We start from the raw sequence: 17,746 nt of genomic DNA on the forward strand, positions 1-17,746 counted from the left end.
TTTTTGCCATTTTTTGGGCTAAAACCTTGGAATTTTTTGCATTTTGGGACTGGGAATTTCAGGGGAAAAAATTGAGAATTTTTCCCATTTTTTGGGGGCTAAAAATTCGATTTTTTGGGCTAAAAAATTCGAATTTTTGCCATTTTTTGGGCTAAAACCTTGGAACTTTTTGCATTTTGGAGTTGGAAATTTTGGGAAAATGGGGAAATTTTAGATTTTAGGGAATTCCAAGGAGAAAATTGGAGAATTTTGCCCATTTTGGGGCTGAAAAATTCAAATTTTCCCATTTTTTGGGCTGAAAAATTCAATTTTTTGCCATTTTTTTGGGCTAAAAAATTCGAATTTTCGCGATTTTTTGCATTTTGGGATTGGGAATTTGGGGAATTTGGGAAAATCCCTGAGATTTCAGACAGAAAATTTGGGAATTTTTTGCCATTTTTGGGGCTGAAAAATTCGAAGTTTTTGGGCTAAAACCTTGGAATTTTTTGCATTTTGGGATTGGGAATTTTGGGAATTTTGGGATTTGGGGAATTTCAAGGAGAAAATTTCAGCTTTTTCACCATTTCATGAGCTTCAAAACCCCAGAAAATTCTCTTTTTTGGGGTTGAAAATTTCATTTTTGGGCTGAAAAATTCCATTTTTTTGTTGTTTTTTGGGGCTGAAAAATTCGAAGTTTTCCTGGGTTTTTTTTGCATTTTGGGACTGGGAATTTTGGGAAATTCAGGGGAAAAAATTGAGAATTTTCCCCATTTTTTGGGCTAAAAAATTCGATTTTTTTGCCATTTTTTGGGCTAAAAATGCCATTTTTGGGGCTAGAAGCTCCGGATTTTTTGCATTTTTTTACTGTAAAATTCCCAAATTTTGGGATTTTTGTCTCACCGGGGCCGGGTCAGGCTCAGGACAGGAATTGTCCATCAGGATCAGGCGCTTGAGGTCGTCCTCGATGGAGGATTTGGGGACGCGGCGCGGGAGCGAAGATCCCGCAGGGACGCCCGGAGCCGCGGCTGCCCGAACACGTTCACCTGCCTGGAGGGGAAATTCCATCAAAATTCCAGGAAAATTCCATCAAAATCCAAAAAAAATCAAAAAAAATCCATGAAAAACAAAAAAAATCCCATTAAAATTCGTTAAAATTCAATAAAATTCATTAAAATCCCATTAAAATCCCCCAGGTTCCAGAGCCGAGGCTGCCGAACACGTTCACCTGCCTGGGATGGAAAATTCCAGAAATTCCATCAGAATTCCATGAAAATTCCATTAAAAGCAAAAAAATTGGAAAAAATTCCATTAAAATTCAATAAAATCCAAAAAAATCCCATTAAAATTCATTAAAATCCATTAAAATTCTCATTAAAATTCCATTAAAATCTCATTTAAAATCCCATAAAATCCCATTTAAATTCATTAAAATTCAATAAAATCCCATTAAAATTCATTAAAAATTCCATGAAAAACAAAAAAAATTGGAAAAAATCCCATTAAAATTCAATAAAATTCAATAAAATTCATGAAAATCCCAATAAAATCCCCAGATCTCGGCCTGAACACGTTCACCTGCCTGGGATGGGAAATTCCAGGAAAATTCCAGGAAAATTCCATCAAAATCCAAAAAAAAATCAAAAAAAATCCAAAAAAAATCCATGAAAACCAAAAAAAATTGGAAAAAATTCCATAAAAATCCATTAAAATCCCATTAAAATTCGTTAAAATCCATTAAAATTCTCATTAAAATCCCATTAAAAATCTCATTAAAAATCCCATTAAAATTCATTAAAAATTCCATTAAAACAAAAAAAAATTGGAAAAAATTCCATTAAAATTCAATAAAATTCAATAAAATTCATGAAAATCCCATTAAAATCCCCCAGATCCCGCCTGAACACGTTCACCTGCCTGGGAGGGGGAAATTCCCGAAATTCCATGAAAATTCCATCAAAACAAAAAAAAAATTGGAAAAAAATCCATTAAAACTCAATAAAATAAAAAAAATTCCATTAAAATTCATTAAAATCCCTTTAAAATCCCCCAGATCCCACCTGAACACGTTCACCTGCCTGGCATGGAAAATTCCGGAAATTCCATCAAAAATCCAGGAAAATTCCATCAAAATCCAAAAAAAATTCCATCAAAATCCAAAAAAAATTGGAAAAAATCCAAAAAATTCCAAAAAATCCATTAAAAATCTCATTACAAATCCCATTAAAATCCATTAAAATCTCATTAAAATCCCATTAACATCCCATTAAAATCCCATTTAAATCCATTAAAATTCAATAAAATCTCATTAAAATGCCATTAAAATTCTCCAGATCCAAAATTCATTAAAATCTCATTAAAATCCCATTAAAATCCCATTAAAATTCATTTATTTCCCATTTTTTATCCCATTTTCCCCTCAATTTTTCCCCCATTTTCTCCATTTTTTCCCCAAAATTTCCCCCTATTTTCCCCCCATTTTCACCCCAAAATTTCCCCCATTATTCCCCCCAAAATTTCCCCAAAGTTCCCCCTATTTTATCCCCATTTTTCTCCCAATTTCCCCCAACATTTACCCAATTTTCCCCCGATTTTCTCCCAAATTTCCCCCAATTTTCCCCAAAATTTCCCCCGATTTTCTCCCCATTTTACCCAAATTTTCTCCCCATTTTTCTCCAATTTTCTCCAAAATTTCTCCCCATTTTCCCCCCATTTTCACCCCAAAATTTCCCCCATTTCCCCATTTCCCCAAAAAATTTCTCCCAAATTTCCCCCATTTTTCTCCAAATTTCTCCCCAAATTCCCCACAAAATTTCCCCAATTTCTCCCCCGATTTTCTCCCCATTTTTCTCCAATTTTTCCCCCATTTTTCTCCAACATTTTCCCCAAATTTCCTCCATTTTACCCCAAATTTCCCCCAAAATTTTTCCCTATTTTCTCCAATTTCACCCCAAATTTTCCCCCAATTTCCCCCGATTTTTACCCCCAAATTTCCCCAAAATTTCCCCCTATTTTATCCCCAAAATTTCTTCCATTTTCCCCCATTTTTCCCCCAAATTTCCCCCTATTTCCCCCCGTTTTTCCAAAAAAAATTTCCCCCAAATTTCCCCCATTTTTCCCCAAAATTTCTCCAAAATTCTCCCAATTTCCCCCCAAATTTCCTCGAAATTTCCCCCAAAATTTCCCCAATTTTCCCCCATTTTTCTCCAACATTTTCCCAAAATTTCCCCCATTTTACCCCAAAATTTCTCCAAATTTCCCCCTAATTTTCTCCCTATTTTCTCCCCATTTTTCTCCAATTTTTCCCCCAATTTTCCCCAAAATTTTCTCCCCATTTCCCCCAATTTTTACCCCAATTTTTACCCCATTTTTCTCCAATTTTCCCCAATTTTCTCCCCATTTTCCCTCAATTTCCCCCCAAAATTTTCTCCCCATTTTCCCCAATTTTTACCCCAAATTTCTCCCCATTTTTCTCCAACATTTTCCCAAAATTTCCCCCTATTTTCTCCAAATTTCCCCCAATTTTTTCCCCATTTTTTCACAAAATTTCTCCCCATTTTCCCCCAATTTTTCCCCCAATATTTCCCCCAATTTTCCCCAATTTTTACCCCATTTTTCTCCAATTTTCCCCCCAATTTTTACCCCAAATTTCCCCAATTTTTACCCCATTTTTTCCCAATTTTTCCCAATTTTCCCCAATTTTTCCCCATTTTCCCCTCACATTCTGTGCTCGGTTCCCTCTCGGCCTCTCCCGGGGATTTTCGGGGCAGTGGGGCCGGGCCTGCAACAAAAAACCCCAAAAATTGGGAATTTTGCACCAAAAAATTGGGAATTTGAATTAAAAAATGGCAATTTTACCCAAAAAAGTGACTTTTACCAGAAACCCAGGAATTTTAACCCCAAATTTGGGAGTTTTTAATGAAAAAAAAGGGAATTTTAGAGCCCAAAATTGGGAATTTTAACCCTAAAAATTGGGACTTTTACACCCAAAATTTGTGAGTTTTTAACCAAAAATTGGGAAATTTTCCAGCAAAAATTGGGGATTTTAATCAAAATGTGGAATTTTTACAGAAAACCCAGGAATTTTAACCAAAAAACTGGGAAATTTCACCCAAAAGTTGGGAATTTTTAAGAAAATGTGGGAATTTGAACAGAAAAAAATTGGGAATTTTAAGGTAAAAAATGGGAATTTTAACCCCAAAACTGGGAATTTTAACAAAAAAAAATCAGGGAATTTCATTCAAACCTGGGAATTAAAACAAAATTGGGAATTTTTAACCAAAATTTGAGACTTTTACCTCAAAACTTTGGGAATTGTATCCTCAATCAATGAGAATTTGAATTTAAAAAAATGGAGAATTTTGCACCTAAAAAATTGGGAATTTCGACCCAAAACTTGGGAATTTTGACCCAAAACTTGGGAATTATCACCAAAAACCCTTGGGAACTTTAACAGAATTAGAAATTTTCCCAAAATTTGAGAATTTTACCTCAAAACTTTGGGAATTTTAATTTTAAAAAATCGAGATTTTGAACCAAAAACTTTGGGAATTTTGACCCAAAACTTGGGAATTTTGAGCTAAAACCTGGGAATTTTCACAAAAAACCCTTGGGAACTTGAACAAAATTGGGAATTTTACCAAAATTTGAGACTTTTACCTCAAAACTTTTCAAATTTTACCTCAGAACTTTGGGAATTTTACCCTCAATGAATGAGAATTTGAATTTTAAAATGGAGAATTTGACCCCAAAAAATTGGGAATTTTGACCCAAAACCTGGGAATTTTCACAAAAAACCCTTGGGAACTTGAACAAAATTGGGAATTTTATCAAAATTTGAGACTTTTACCTCAAAACTTTTCAAATTTTACCTCAGAACTTTGGGAATTTTATCCTCAATCCATGAGAATTTGAATTTTAAAATGGAGAATTTGACCCCAAAAAATTGGGAATTTTGACCCAAAACTTGGGAATTTTCACAAAAAACCCTTGGGAACTTCAACAAAATTGGGAATTTTACCAAAATTTGAGACTTTTACCTCAAAACTTTTCAAATTTTACCTCAGAACTTTGGGAATTTTATCCTCAATCCATGAGAATTTGAATTTTAAAATGGAGAATTTGACCCCAAAAAATTGGGAATTTTGACCCAAAACTTGGGAATTTTCACAAAAAACCCTTGGGAACTTCAACAAAATTGGGAATTTTACCAAAATTTGAGACTTTTACCTCAAAACTTTGGGAATTTTAATTTTAAGAAATGGAGATTTTGAACCAAATCTTTGGGAATTTTGACCCAAAACTTGGGAATTTCGACCCAAAACCCCTGGGAATTTGAACGAAATTAGAAATTTTCCCAAAATTTGAGATTTTTACCTCAAAACTTTTCAAATTTTACCTCAAAACTTTGGGAATTTTAATTTTAAAAAATGGAGAATTTGAACCAAAACTTTGGGAGTTTTGACCCAAAACTTGGGAATTTTGACCTAAAACCTGGGAATTTTCACAAAAAAACCTTGGGAATTTTCACAGAATGAGAATTTTTCCCAAAATTTGAGAATTTTTCCCAAAATTTGCGAATTCCCCCCAAATTTTGGGATTTTTCCCCACCTGGCGCCGCCGTCGCTCGCGGGTTTGCGGCCACCAGGGGGCGCCACCCCCGAGGCCTCCTTGGGGCTCCTCTGGGAATTCCGGGCGGAAATTTGGGAATTTTGGGAAATTTGGGAATTTTGGGGGTTGGGGGGGATTGGGGGGATTGGGGGAATTTGGGAATTTTGGGGATTTTGGGGATTTTTGGGAATTCTGGGGGTCCTGGAGTCGGCGCCGCCCTCGTCGGGGTCGCTGGAGCTGGACACAGGAGAGCGACTCAGGGGCTGCAAAAAACGGGGAAAATTTCAGGAATTTTGGGAAATTTGGGGAATTTTTGGGAATGTTCGGGATTCCAGAGGGTTTGGAATCCCAGAGCCCAAAAATTCCCAGGTTTTGAGGGGATTTGGGGGAGTTTTTCAAGGGTTTTTTGGGGAATTTTGGGGATTTTTTAAGGATTTTTCAGGAATTTTTGAGGAATTTTTTGGGATTTTTTTGGGGTGATTTTGGGTTTTTTTGGGGTTTTTGGGATTCCAGGATTTTTTGGGATTATTTTAGGATTTTTTGGGATTATTTTAGGATTTTTTGGGATTATTTTAGGATTTTTTGGGGATTTTGGGGAGGATTTTTTTGGGAGTTATTGGGGTGGATTTGGACATTTTTGGGGGCATTTTTTTTGGGAATTTTTTTGGGAATTCCAGGATTTTTTGGGAATTTGGTGAACTGGGGGGAGGGGGGATTTTTTCAGGATTTTTTTGGGGAATTTTTGGGATTTTTTTGGTGAATTTTGGGGTTTTTGGGGGGGATTTTTTTTTGGGGAATTCCAGGATTTTTTCAGGATTTTTTTGGGGGGAATTCTGGGATTTTTGGGGAATTTTTGGGATTTTTTTTTTTTTGAGAATTTTTGGGATTTTTTTGGTGAATTTTGGGGGTTTTTTGGGAAGATTTTTTGGGGAATTTCTGGGAATTTTCTGGGGAATTTTTAGGAACTTTTTGGGGATTTTTTTGGGGGAATTTTGGGCCGAATTTTTCAGGAATTCTGGGCTTTTCTTTGGGAATTCTGGGGAAAAATTTTAGGGAATTTGGGGATTTTTTGATGATTTTTGGGGGGAATTTTTGGGGGATTTTTTGGGGGATTTTTGAGCGGAATTTCCCAGGAATTTCCCAGGAATTTTTCCAGGAATTTTCCAGGAATTCTGGGATTTTTTGGGGGGGAATTTTGGGCGGAATTTTTCCAGGAATTCCAGGATTTTTGGGGGGGATTTTTGGGCAGATTTTTGGAGGATTTTTTGGGGGATTTTTGGGCGGAATTTTTCAGGAATTTTCCCAGGAATTCTGGGCTTTCCTTTGGGGAATTTCTTGGATTTTTGGGGGATTTTTTTGGATTTTTTGGGGAATTTTTAGGAACTTTTTGGGGGAATTTCTGGGATTTTTTTGGGGAATTTTTTGGATTTTTTGGGGGATTTTGGGGATTTTTGGGGATTTTTTGGGGGAATTTTTGGGGATTTTTGGGGGGAATTTTTCAGGAATTTTCCCAGGAATTTTTCCAGGAATTTCCCAGGAATTTTTCCAGGAATTCTGGGATTTCCTTTGGGAATTCTGGGGAAAAATTTTAGGGAATTTTGGGATTTTTGGGGGAATTTCTGGGATTTTTGGGGGGATTTTTGGGGGGATTTTGGGGGGATTTTGGGCAATATTTTTGGGAATTTCTGGGGATTTTGGGGGGATTTTTGCGCAGAATTTTCCAGGAATTTTCCAGGAATTCTGGGATTTTTGGGGGGATTTTTGGGCGGATTTTTCAGGAATTTCCCAGGAATTTTTCCAGGAATTTTCCATGAATTCTGGGATTTCCTTCGGGAAATTCTGGGATTTTTGGGGGGAATTTCTGGGGATTTTTTGGGGGAATTTCTGGGGATTTTCTTGGGGAATTTTTGGGAATTTTGGGGGATTTTTGGGGGGGATTTTGGGGATTTTTTGGGGGAATTTCTGGGGATTTTTGGGCGGAATTTTTCAGGAATTTTTCCAGGAATTCCGTGATTTTTGGGGGAATTTCTGGGAACTTTTTGGGAATTTTTGGGGGGAATTTGGGCGGAATTTTTTGGGGATTTTTGGGGGGGATTTTTGGGGAATTTTTTGGGGAATTTCTGGGATTTTTGGAGGGATCTTTGGGCGGAATTTTTTCAGGAATTCTGGGCTTTCCTTTGGGGAATTTCTGGGAACTTTTTGGGGATTTTTTGGGGGGATTTTTGGGCGGAATTTTTCAGGAATTTTCCCAGGAATTCTGGGCTTTCCTTTGGGGAATTTCTTGGATTTTTTGGGGAATTTTTTGGATTTTTTGGGGGATTTTTGGGATTTTCTTGGGGGATTTCTGGGATTTTTGGGGGGATTTTGGGGGGGATTTTGGGGAATATTTTTGGGAATTTCTGGGGATTTTTGGGCCGAATTTGTCAGGAATTTTCCAGGAATTCTGGGATTTTTGGGGGGATTTTTGGGCGGATTTTTTCAGGAATTTCCCAGGAATTTTTCCAGGAATTTCCCAGGAATTTTTCCAGGAATTTCCCAGGATTTCCTTTGGGAATTCTGCCCCTCCCCTGTCTGACCTTGCCCGTTTCCTTTGGGGATTCTTTCCCACTGGGATCAGGGAGGGATTTTTGGGGGAATTCTGGGATTTTTGGGCGGAATTTTTCAGGAATTTTTTCAGGAATTTTCCAGGAATTCTGGGATTTCCTTCGGGAAATTCTGGGATTTTTTGGGGGAATTTCTGGGATTTTTTGGGGGAATTTCTGGGATTTTCTTGGGGAATTTTTGGGAACTTTTGGGGGATTTTTGGGGGGGATTTTGGGGATTTTTGGGGGGATTTTTGGGGATTTTTGGGCGGAATTTTTCAGGAACTTTTCCAGGAATTTTTCCAGGAATTCCGTGATTTTTGGGGGAATTTCTGGGAACTTTTTGGGGATTTTTGGGGGGAATTTGGGCGGAATTTTTTGGGGATTTCTGGGGATTTTTGGGGGGGATTTTTGGGGAATTTTTTGGGGAATTTCTGGGATTTTTGGAGGGATCTTTGGGCGGAATTTTTTCAGGAATTCTGGGCTTTCCTTTGGGGAATTTCTGGGATTTTTTGGGGGATTTTTTTGGATTTTTTGGGGAATTTTTAGGAACTTTTTGGGGGATTTTTTTGGATTTTTTGGGGAATTTTTAGGAACTTTTTGGGGGAATTTCTGGGATTTTTTTGGGGAATTTTTAGGAACTTTTTGGGGGAATTTCTGGGATTTTTTTGGGGAATTTTTAGGAACTTTTTGGGGGAATTTCTGGGATTTTTTTGGGGAATTTTTTTGGATTTTTTGGGGGATTTTGGGGATTTTTGGGGATTTTTTGGGGGAATTTTTGGGGATTTTTGGGGGGAATTTTTCAGGAATTTTCCCAGGAATTTTTCCAGGAATTTCCCAGGAATTTTTCCAGGAATTTCCCAGGATTTCCTTTGGGAATTCCTGCCCCTCCCCTGTCTGACCTTGCCCGTTTCCTTTGGGGATTCTTTCCCACTGAGATCAGGGAGGGATTTTTGGGGGAATTCTGGGATTTTTGGGGGGATTTTTGGGGGGATTTTTGGGCGGAATTTTTTGGGGAATTTCTGGGGATTTTGGGCAGAATTTTCCAGGAATTTTTCCAGGAATTTTCCATGAATTCTGGGATTTCCTTCGGGAAATTCTGGGATTTTTTGGGGGAATTTCTGGGGATTTTCTTGGGGAATTTTTGGGAATTTTGGGGGATTTTTGGGGGGGATTTTGGGGATTTTTGGGGGAATTTCTGGGGATTTTTGGGGGGATTTTTGGGCGGATTTTTCCAGGAATTTTTCCAGGAATTTCCCAGGATTTCCTTTGGGAATTCTGCCCCTCCCCTGTCTGACCTTGCCCGTTTCCTTTGGGGATTCTTTCCCTGCCGGCCCCGGGCGCTTCCCTGGGATCCGGGCGGGGGCTGGGAGGTGCCAGAGCGGCTCTGGGGAGGGATGGGGGGGTTGGGATCAGCGTCTCCCAAATTCCCAACATTCCCAACAAATTCCCAAAATTTCCCTCCCAAATCCCCAATTTTCCCAACAAATTCCCCATTTTCCCCTCCAAATTCCCAAAATTCCCACCAAATTCCCAAAATTCCCAACAAATTCCCAACATTCCCCTCCAAATTCCCAAAATTCCCAACAAATTCCCCATTTTCCCCACCAAATCCCTGAATTTCCCTCTCCAAATTCCCAATTTCCCTCCAAATTCCCAAATTTCCCACCAAATTCCTCTTCCCATTTCCCATTTCCTCCCCAAATTCCCAAAATTTTCCCCCAATTTTCCCCCCAAAGTTCCCAAATTTCCCCCTAAAATTCCCAAATTTTCCCTAAAATTCCCAAATTTCCCTCCCAAATTCCCTATTTTCCCCCCAAAATTCCCCCAAAATTCCCAATTTTCCCCCAAATCCCCAATTGACCACCAAATTCCCAAATTTCCCCCAAAATTCCCTCCAAATTCCCTCCAAATTCCCAATTTTCCCACCAAATTCCCAAAATTCCCACCAAATTCCCAAATTTTCCCTCCCAAATTCCCAATTTTCCACTCAAATTCCCCATTTTCCCCACCAAATCCCTGAATTTCCCTCTCCAAATTCCCAAATTTCCCTCCAAATTCCCGAATTTCCCTTCCCCATTCCCAAATTTCCCCCAAAATTCCCGAAATTCCCACCAAATTCCCGAAATTCCCACCAAATTCCCAAAATTCCCACCAAATTCCCAAAATTCCCCTCCTAATTCCAGATTTTGCCTCCCAAATTTCCCCCAAAGTTCCCAATTTTCCCTCCCAAATTCCCAATTCTCCCCCAAATTTTCCTCCTCCCAAATTCCCAAATTTTACCCCCAAATTTCCCCCCAAAATTCCCAATTTTCCCTCCCAAATTTTCCAAATTCCCACCAAATTCCCGAATTTCCCTCCCCCATTCCCAAATTTCCTCCAAATTCCAAATTTTCCCCCCAAATTCCCAAATTCCCCTCCCCAAATTCCCAATTTACCACCAAATTCCCAAATTTCCCACCAAATTCCCAAAATTCCCTCCAAATTCCCAAAATTCCCACCAAATTCCCAAAATTCCCACCAAATTCCCAAAATTCCCACCAAATTCCCAAAATTCCCACCAAATTCCCAAAATTCCCCTCCTAATTCCAGATTTTGCCTCCCAAATTTCCCCCAAAGTTCCCAAATTTCCCTCCCGAATTCCCAATTCTCCCCCAAATTTTCCTCCTCCCAAATTCCCAAATTTTACCCCCAAATTTCCCCCCAAAATTCCCAATTTTCCCTCCCAAATTTTCCAAATTCCCACCAAATTCCCGAATTTCCCTCCCCATTCCCAAATTTCCTCCAAATTCCAAATTTTCCCCCAAATTCCCCTCCCCAAATCCCCAATTTACCACCAAATTCCCAAATTTCCCACCAAATTCCCAAAATTCCCTCCAAATTCCCAAATTTCCCACCAAATTCCCAAAATTCCCACCAAATTCCCACAATTCCCCTCCTAATTCCAGATTTTCCCTCCCAAATTCCCCCAAAAACCCCAAATTTCCCTCCCGAATTCCCAATTTTCCCCAAATTTCCTCCCCAAAGTTCCCAATTTTCCCTCCCAAATTCCCAATTCTCTGCCAAATTTTCCCCTCCCAAATTCCCAAATTTTACCCCCAAATTTCCCCCCAAAATCCCCAAATTTCCCTCCAAATTCCCAATTTTCCCCCCAAATTTCCCCCCTCATTCCAAATTTCCCCCCATTCCCAATTTTCCCTCCCAAATCCCCAAATTTCCCCCAAAATTCCCAAATTTTCCCTCCCAAACCCTCAAATTTCCCCCAAATTTTCCCCCCAAATTCACAAATTTCCCCTCCCAAATTTCCCCCCAAATTCCCCCCCCCAAAATCCCCAAATTTTCCCCCCAAATTCCCCCAAAATTCCCAAATTTCCCCCCAAATTCCCAATTTTCCCTTCCAAATTCCCAATTTTCCCCCCAAAATTCCCAAATTTTCCCAAATTCCCAATTCCCCCTTTCCGTACCCGTTTTGCTCCTCTCGGTTCCTCCCTCGTGTCCGGCGCCCTCGGAATTCCCAGAATTCCCAGAATTCCCAGAATTCCTGGAATTTCCTGCGTGTGGCTCCGCCCCCCTCTGCGGCCTGCAAGGAAAATCCCAATTTTCCACTTTTTCCCCCATTTTTCCCCATTTTTCTCCAATTTTTTCCCATTTTTTCCCAATTTTTCCCCCAATTGCCCCAAATTTTCCCATTTTTTCCCAATTTTTTCCCATTTTTTCCCAATTTTTTCCCATTTTTTCCCAATTTTTCCCAATTTCTCCCCAATTCCCCCCATTTTCCCCAATTTTTCCCTCATTTTCCCCAATTTTTTTCCCAATTTTCCCCCCATTTCCTCCAATTTTTTCCCAATTTTTCCCAAAAATTTTCCCAATTTCCCCCCCAATTTTTCTCCATTTATTCCAATTTTTCCTTTATTTTTCCCCATTTTCCCCAATTTTCTCCAATTTTTCCCAATTTTTTCCCCATTTTCTTACCAATTTTCTCCCTTTTTCCCCAATTGCCCCAAATTTTCCCAATTTTTTCCCCAATTTCCTCCAAATTTTCCCAATTTCCCCCCATTTTTCCCCCCCATTTTCTCCAATTTTTCCCTCATGTTTCACCAATTTTTCCCATTTTCCCCCCATTTTTTCTCCATTTTCTTCCCCATTTTTCCCATTTTTCCCCAATTTTTCCCCCATTTTCTCCAATTTTTTCCCAAATTTTCCCATTTTTCCCAAATTTTCCCCAATTTCCCCCATTTTCCACCATTTCCCCATTTTTTCCCATTTTCCCCCATTTTCCCCAATTTTCCCCCCCAATTTTCCCAAATTTTTTCCCAATTTTTTCTCCAATTTTTCCCCAATTTTTCTCCATTTTCCCCCCAATTTCCCCCCCATTTTCCCCAATGTTTTTCCAATTTTCTCCAATTTTTCCCCAATTTTCCCCCCCATTTTCCCCCTAATTTTTCCCAATTTTTCCCAATTTTTTCCCCAATTTTCCCCATTTCCCCCCCAATTTTTCCCAATTTCCCCCAATTTTTCTCCCCAATTCCCCCCAATTTTCCCCCTAATTTTCCCCAATTTCCCCCAATTTCCCCCCCCCATTTTCCCCAATTTTTTCCCAATTCCCCAATTTTTTCCCTCATTTTCTCCAATTATTCCCCAATTTTTTCCCCAATTTCCCCCCATTTTCTCCAATTTTTCCCCATTTTTTCCAATTTTTTCCCAATTTTTTCCCCATTTTTCCCAATTTTTCCCCAATTTTCCCAATTTTCCCCATTTTTCCCCCATTTTCACCTCTCTCCTCCCCCCCTGGCGCTGCCGGGGGCAGAGAAGCTTCCGGAAGGTTGGCGGAAAGCGGAGCCGGAATGGGGAGAATCCGGGAAACTCAGGGGCCTGAAATGGGGAAAAATGGGGGAAAAAAGAGAAAAAAATGAGAAAAAATGAGAAAAATGGGGAAAATTTGGGGAAAATTGGGGTAAGAAATGGGGGGAAATGGGGAAAAATTGGAAAAAATTTAGGGAAAAATGGGGGAAATTTGGGGAAGATTGGGGTAAAAATTGGTTTAAAAAAATGGGGGGAAATGGGGAAAATGGGGGGGAAATTGGGGTAAAAATGGGGAAAATTGGGAAAAAATGGGGGAAATTAGGGTAAAATTTGGTGAAAAATGGGGGAAATTGGGGGGAAAAATTGGGGGAATGGGGAAAATTGGGGAAAATTTCAGGTGGATTTGGGGGAATTTTTGGGAATTTTGAAGGGAATTTTGGGGGGAATTTTGATGGGGATTTGGGAGGAATTTTTGGGAATTTTGGGAGGAATTTGGGGGGGAATTTTAGGGGAATTTTAGGGGAATTTGGGGAGGATTTTGAGGGGAATTTGGGGGAAAATCCTGAGGATTTTGAAGGGAATTTTGGGGAAATTTTTGGGGAAATTTTAGGGGAATTTGGGGGAATTTTTGGGGGAAAATCCTGGGAATGTTGGGAGGAATTTGGGGGGAAATTCTGGGAATTTTGAAGGGAATTTTGGGAGGATTTTGAGGGGAATTTTGGGGAAAATTTTAGGGCAAATTTGGGGGGAAATTCTGAGAATTTTGAAGGGAATTTTGGGGGGAAATTCTGAGAATTTTGAAGGGAATTTTGGGGAAATTTTAGGGGAATTTTTGGAGAATTTGGGGGGAAATTTTAGGGGAATTTTTGGGGAAATTGGGGGGAAATTCTGTGAATTTTGGGAGGATTTTGAGGGGAATGTGGGGGAAAATCCTGGGAATGTTGTGAGGATTTTGGGGGGAAATTCTGGGAATTTTGAAGGGAATTTCGGGGGAATTTTAGGGGAAAATTCAGGGAATTTTGAAGGGAATTTTGGGAGGAAATTCTGAGAATTTTGAAGGGAATTTTGGGGGGAATTCTTGGAGAATTTGGGGGGAAATTCTGGGAATTTTGAAGGGAATTTTAGGGGAATTTTAGGGGATTTTGGGAGGATTTTGAGGGGAATTTTGAAGGGAATTTTGGGGAAATTTTAGGAGAATTTGGGAGGGAATTTTGGGGCAATTTTTGGGGGAAATTCAGGGAATTTTGAAGAAATTTTGGGGAAATTTTGGGGGAAATTTTAGGGCGATTTTTGGGGGGAATTTTTAGGGGAATTTGGAAGGGAATTTTTAGGGGAATTTTTAGGGGAATTTGGAAGGGAATTTTTAGGGGAATTTTTGGGGCAATTTTGGGCCTTTCCTCACCTTTTCCCGTGCCCCGCCTGCGTCTCCCGGGCCGGGGTCGCCGCCAGCCCCGGCTGTGCCCGTTTGGTGCCCCCGCGCTGCCAGGAGGGGGCGCTGCGGAGCCCGGCCCGGAACGGCCCCGGAAACGGCCCCGGAAACGGCTCCGGATCCGCCCTGGGCTCCGGCCCGGCCGCTGCCAGAGCCTCCGACCAGGCCCTGTGGGCACAGCGGGCACCGGGATGGCACCGATGGCACCAAGGGACAAGGGGGACACGGGGATGTGGCACTGGGATGGCACCAAGGGACAAGGGACAAGGGGACACGGGGATGTGGCACTGGGATGGCACCAGGATGGCACCAAGGGACAAAGGGGACACGCAGATGTGGCACCAGGATGGCACCAGGGGGACAAGGGGGACAAGGGGGACAAGGGGATGTGGCACAGCGGGCACTGGGATGGCACCGGGATGGCACCGGAGGGACAAGGGGGACATGGAGGACATGGGGACACGGGGATGTGGCACTGGAATGGCACCAGGGGGACAAGGGGGACAAGGGGGACACGGGGATGTGGCACTGGGATGGCACCAGGGGGACAAGGGGGACAAAGGGGACAAGGGGGATATGGGAAAGATGGCACTGGTGGCACCAATGGCACCAAGGGACAAAGGGGACACGGGGATGTGGCACCAGTGGCACCAGGATGGCACCAAGGGACAAAGGGACACGGGGGACAAGGGGACACGGGGGACAAGGGGGACATGGGGACAAGGGGGACATGGGAAAGGTGGCACTGGTGGCACCAGGATGGCACCAAGGGACAAGGGGACACGGGGATGTGGCACTGGGATGGCACCAGTCTGGCTGCCAGCACCTCCGACCAGGCCCTGTGGGCACAGCGGGCACAGGGATGGCACCGATGGCACTGGGATGGCACCAAGGGACAAGGGGGACATGGGGGACAAGGGGGACACGGGGATGTGGCACTGGGATGGCACCGGGATGGCACCAAGGGACAAAGGGGACACGCAGATGTGGCACCAGGATGGCACCAGGGGGACAAGGGGGACAAGGGGGACAAGGGGGACAAGGGGGACAAGGGGATGTGGCACAGCGGGCACTGGGATGGCATCGGGATGGCACCGGAGGGACAAGGGGGACATGGAGGACATGGGGACACGGGGATGTGGCACTGGAATGGCACCAGGGGGACAAGGGGACATGGGGATGTGGCACTGGGATGGCACCAGTCTGGCTGCCAGCGCCTCCGACCAAGCCCTGTGGGCACAGCGGGCACCGGGATGGCACCGATGGCACTGGGATGGCACCAAGGGACAAGGGGGACATGGGGGACAAGGGGGACACGGGGATGTGGCACTGGGATGGCACCGGGATGGCACCAAGGGGACCAAGGGGAGACAGGGATGTGGCACTGGGATGGCACCAAGGGACAAGGGGGGACAAGGGGGACAAGGGGGACAAGGGGGACAAGGGGACACGGGGATGTGGCACTGGTGGCACCAATGGGACATGGGGACAGGGGAAGTGGCACTGGTGGCACCAGGGGGACAAAGGGGACAAGGGGACACAGGGATGTGGCACCAGTGGCACCGGGATGGCACCAATGGCACCCACAACAACCCAATGGAACCAATGGCTCCAAGATGGCACCCATGACATCAATGACACCCAGATGGCTCCAGTGACATCAATGACACCAAGATGGCTCCAATGACACCAAGATGGCTCCAATGACATCAACGGCACCAAGATGGCACCCATGGCACCCACAAGAACCCAATGGCATCAATGGCACCCATGACACCAAGATGGCACCCATGACACCCAAGACACTCAGATGCCTCCAATGGCACCCACCACAACCCAATGGAACCAATGGCACCCAAGAGACTGAGATGCCACCAATGGCTCCAAGATGGCACCAATGACATCCATGACACCCAAGCGCCACCAATGGCACCCACAACAACCCAATGGAACCAATGGCACCCATGACACCAAGATGGCACCCATGGCACCAAGATGGCACCAATGACACCAATGGCACTAAGATGGCTCCAATGGCACCAATGGCAGCAAGATGGCACCCATGACACCCAAAAGAACCGAATGGAACCAATGGCACCCAAGATCATCAGATGCCACCAATGGCTCCAAGATGGGTCCAATGGCACCAAGATGGCACCAATGGCATCAGTGGCACCAAGATGGCACCAATGACACCCAACTGCCCCCAATGGCACCCAAGACACTCAGATGCCACCAATGGCACCAAGATGGCTCCAATGGCACCCACAAGAACCCAATGGAACCAATGGCACCCAAGACACCAAGATGGCTCCAATGACATCAGTGACACCAAGATGGCTCCAATGGCACCAAGATGTCACCAATGTCATCAATGGCACCAAGATGGCTCCAATGACATCAGTGGCACCAAGATGGCTCCAGTGACACCCACCACAACCCAATGGCACCAATGGCACCCAAGACACTCAGATGCCACCAATGACACCAAGATGGCACCAATGACATCAATGGCTCCAAGATGGCTCCAATGACACCCACAAGAACTCAATGGCAGCAATGGCACCCATGACACCAAGATGGCTCCCATGGCACCCAAGACACTCAGATGGCACCAGTGGCACCAAGATGGCTCCAATGACATCAATGGCACCAAGATGGCTCCAATGGCACCCACCACAACCCAATGGCATCAATGGCACCCATGACACCAAGATGGCACCAATGGCTCCAAGATGGCACCAATGACATCAATGGCACCAAGATGGCTCCAATGGCACCAAGATGTCACCAATGTCATCAATGGCACCAAGATGGCTCCAATGTCATCAATGGCTCCAAGATGGCACCAATGACATCAATGGCACCAAGATGGCTCCAATGACATCAATGGCACCAAGATGGCACCAATGGCACCCACAACAACCCAATGGCTCCAATGGCACCAATGGCGCCAAGATGGCTCCAATGACATCAATGGCACCCACTACAACCCAATGGAACCAATGTCACCCAAGACACTCAGATGCCACCCCCACCAGCACCAACCTCCTGGGCGTGCCGTCCTCGTGTGGCGGCACGATGACCACGGTGACGGTGACCGAGGTGCGCAGCAGGTCGATCATCTGCTCGTGGCTCAGGGCCACGGCGGCCACCTTGCACACCTCCAGCAGGCGGCGCCACCGCGGCCCGGGGACACCGGGGCACCCGCGGCGCGGGGACGGCACCCAGGGTGACGGGGGCGACCGAGATGGCGCCGAGATGGCGCCAATGGGACCAGGATGGCAGCAATGGGACCAAGATGGCGCCAATGGGACCAGGATGGCAGCAATGGGACCAAGATGGC

At 43.4% G+C, this 17,746-nt stretch overlaps 1 protein-coding gene across 1 annotated transcript; it reads right to left on the minus strand.

Annotated features, from left to right (window-relative positions):
- Positions 1–879: 879 nt before the first annotated feature.
- Positions 880–17,634, minus strand: LOC139586794 (signal-induced proliferation-associated 1-like protein 3; the record flags this gene model as incomplete). Its single annotated transcript, XM_071420425.1, is given in 9 exon segments — positions 880–971; positions 974–1,026; positions 3,698–3,757; positions 5,587–5,849; positions 9,467–9,555; positions 11,633–11,748; positions 12,942–13,040; positions 14,374–14,568; positions 17,449–17,634. Coding segments are annotated over 9 exon segments (1,044 nt in total), but the record flags the coding sequence as incomplete, so codon positions are not given.
- Positions 17,635–17,746: the final 112 nt, after the last annotated feature.

Source organism: Agelaius tricolor, unplaced genomic scaffold (assembly GCF_023055355.1).
Source record: "Agelaius tricolor isolate 1412-34295 unplaced genomic scaffold, bAgeTri1.0.p SCAF_140, whole genome shotgun sequence".
NCBI classification, from domain to species: Eukaryota; Metazoa; Chordata; class Aves; order Passeriformes; family Icteridae; genus Agelaius; species Agelaius tricolor.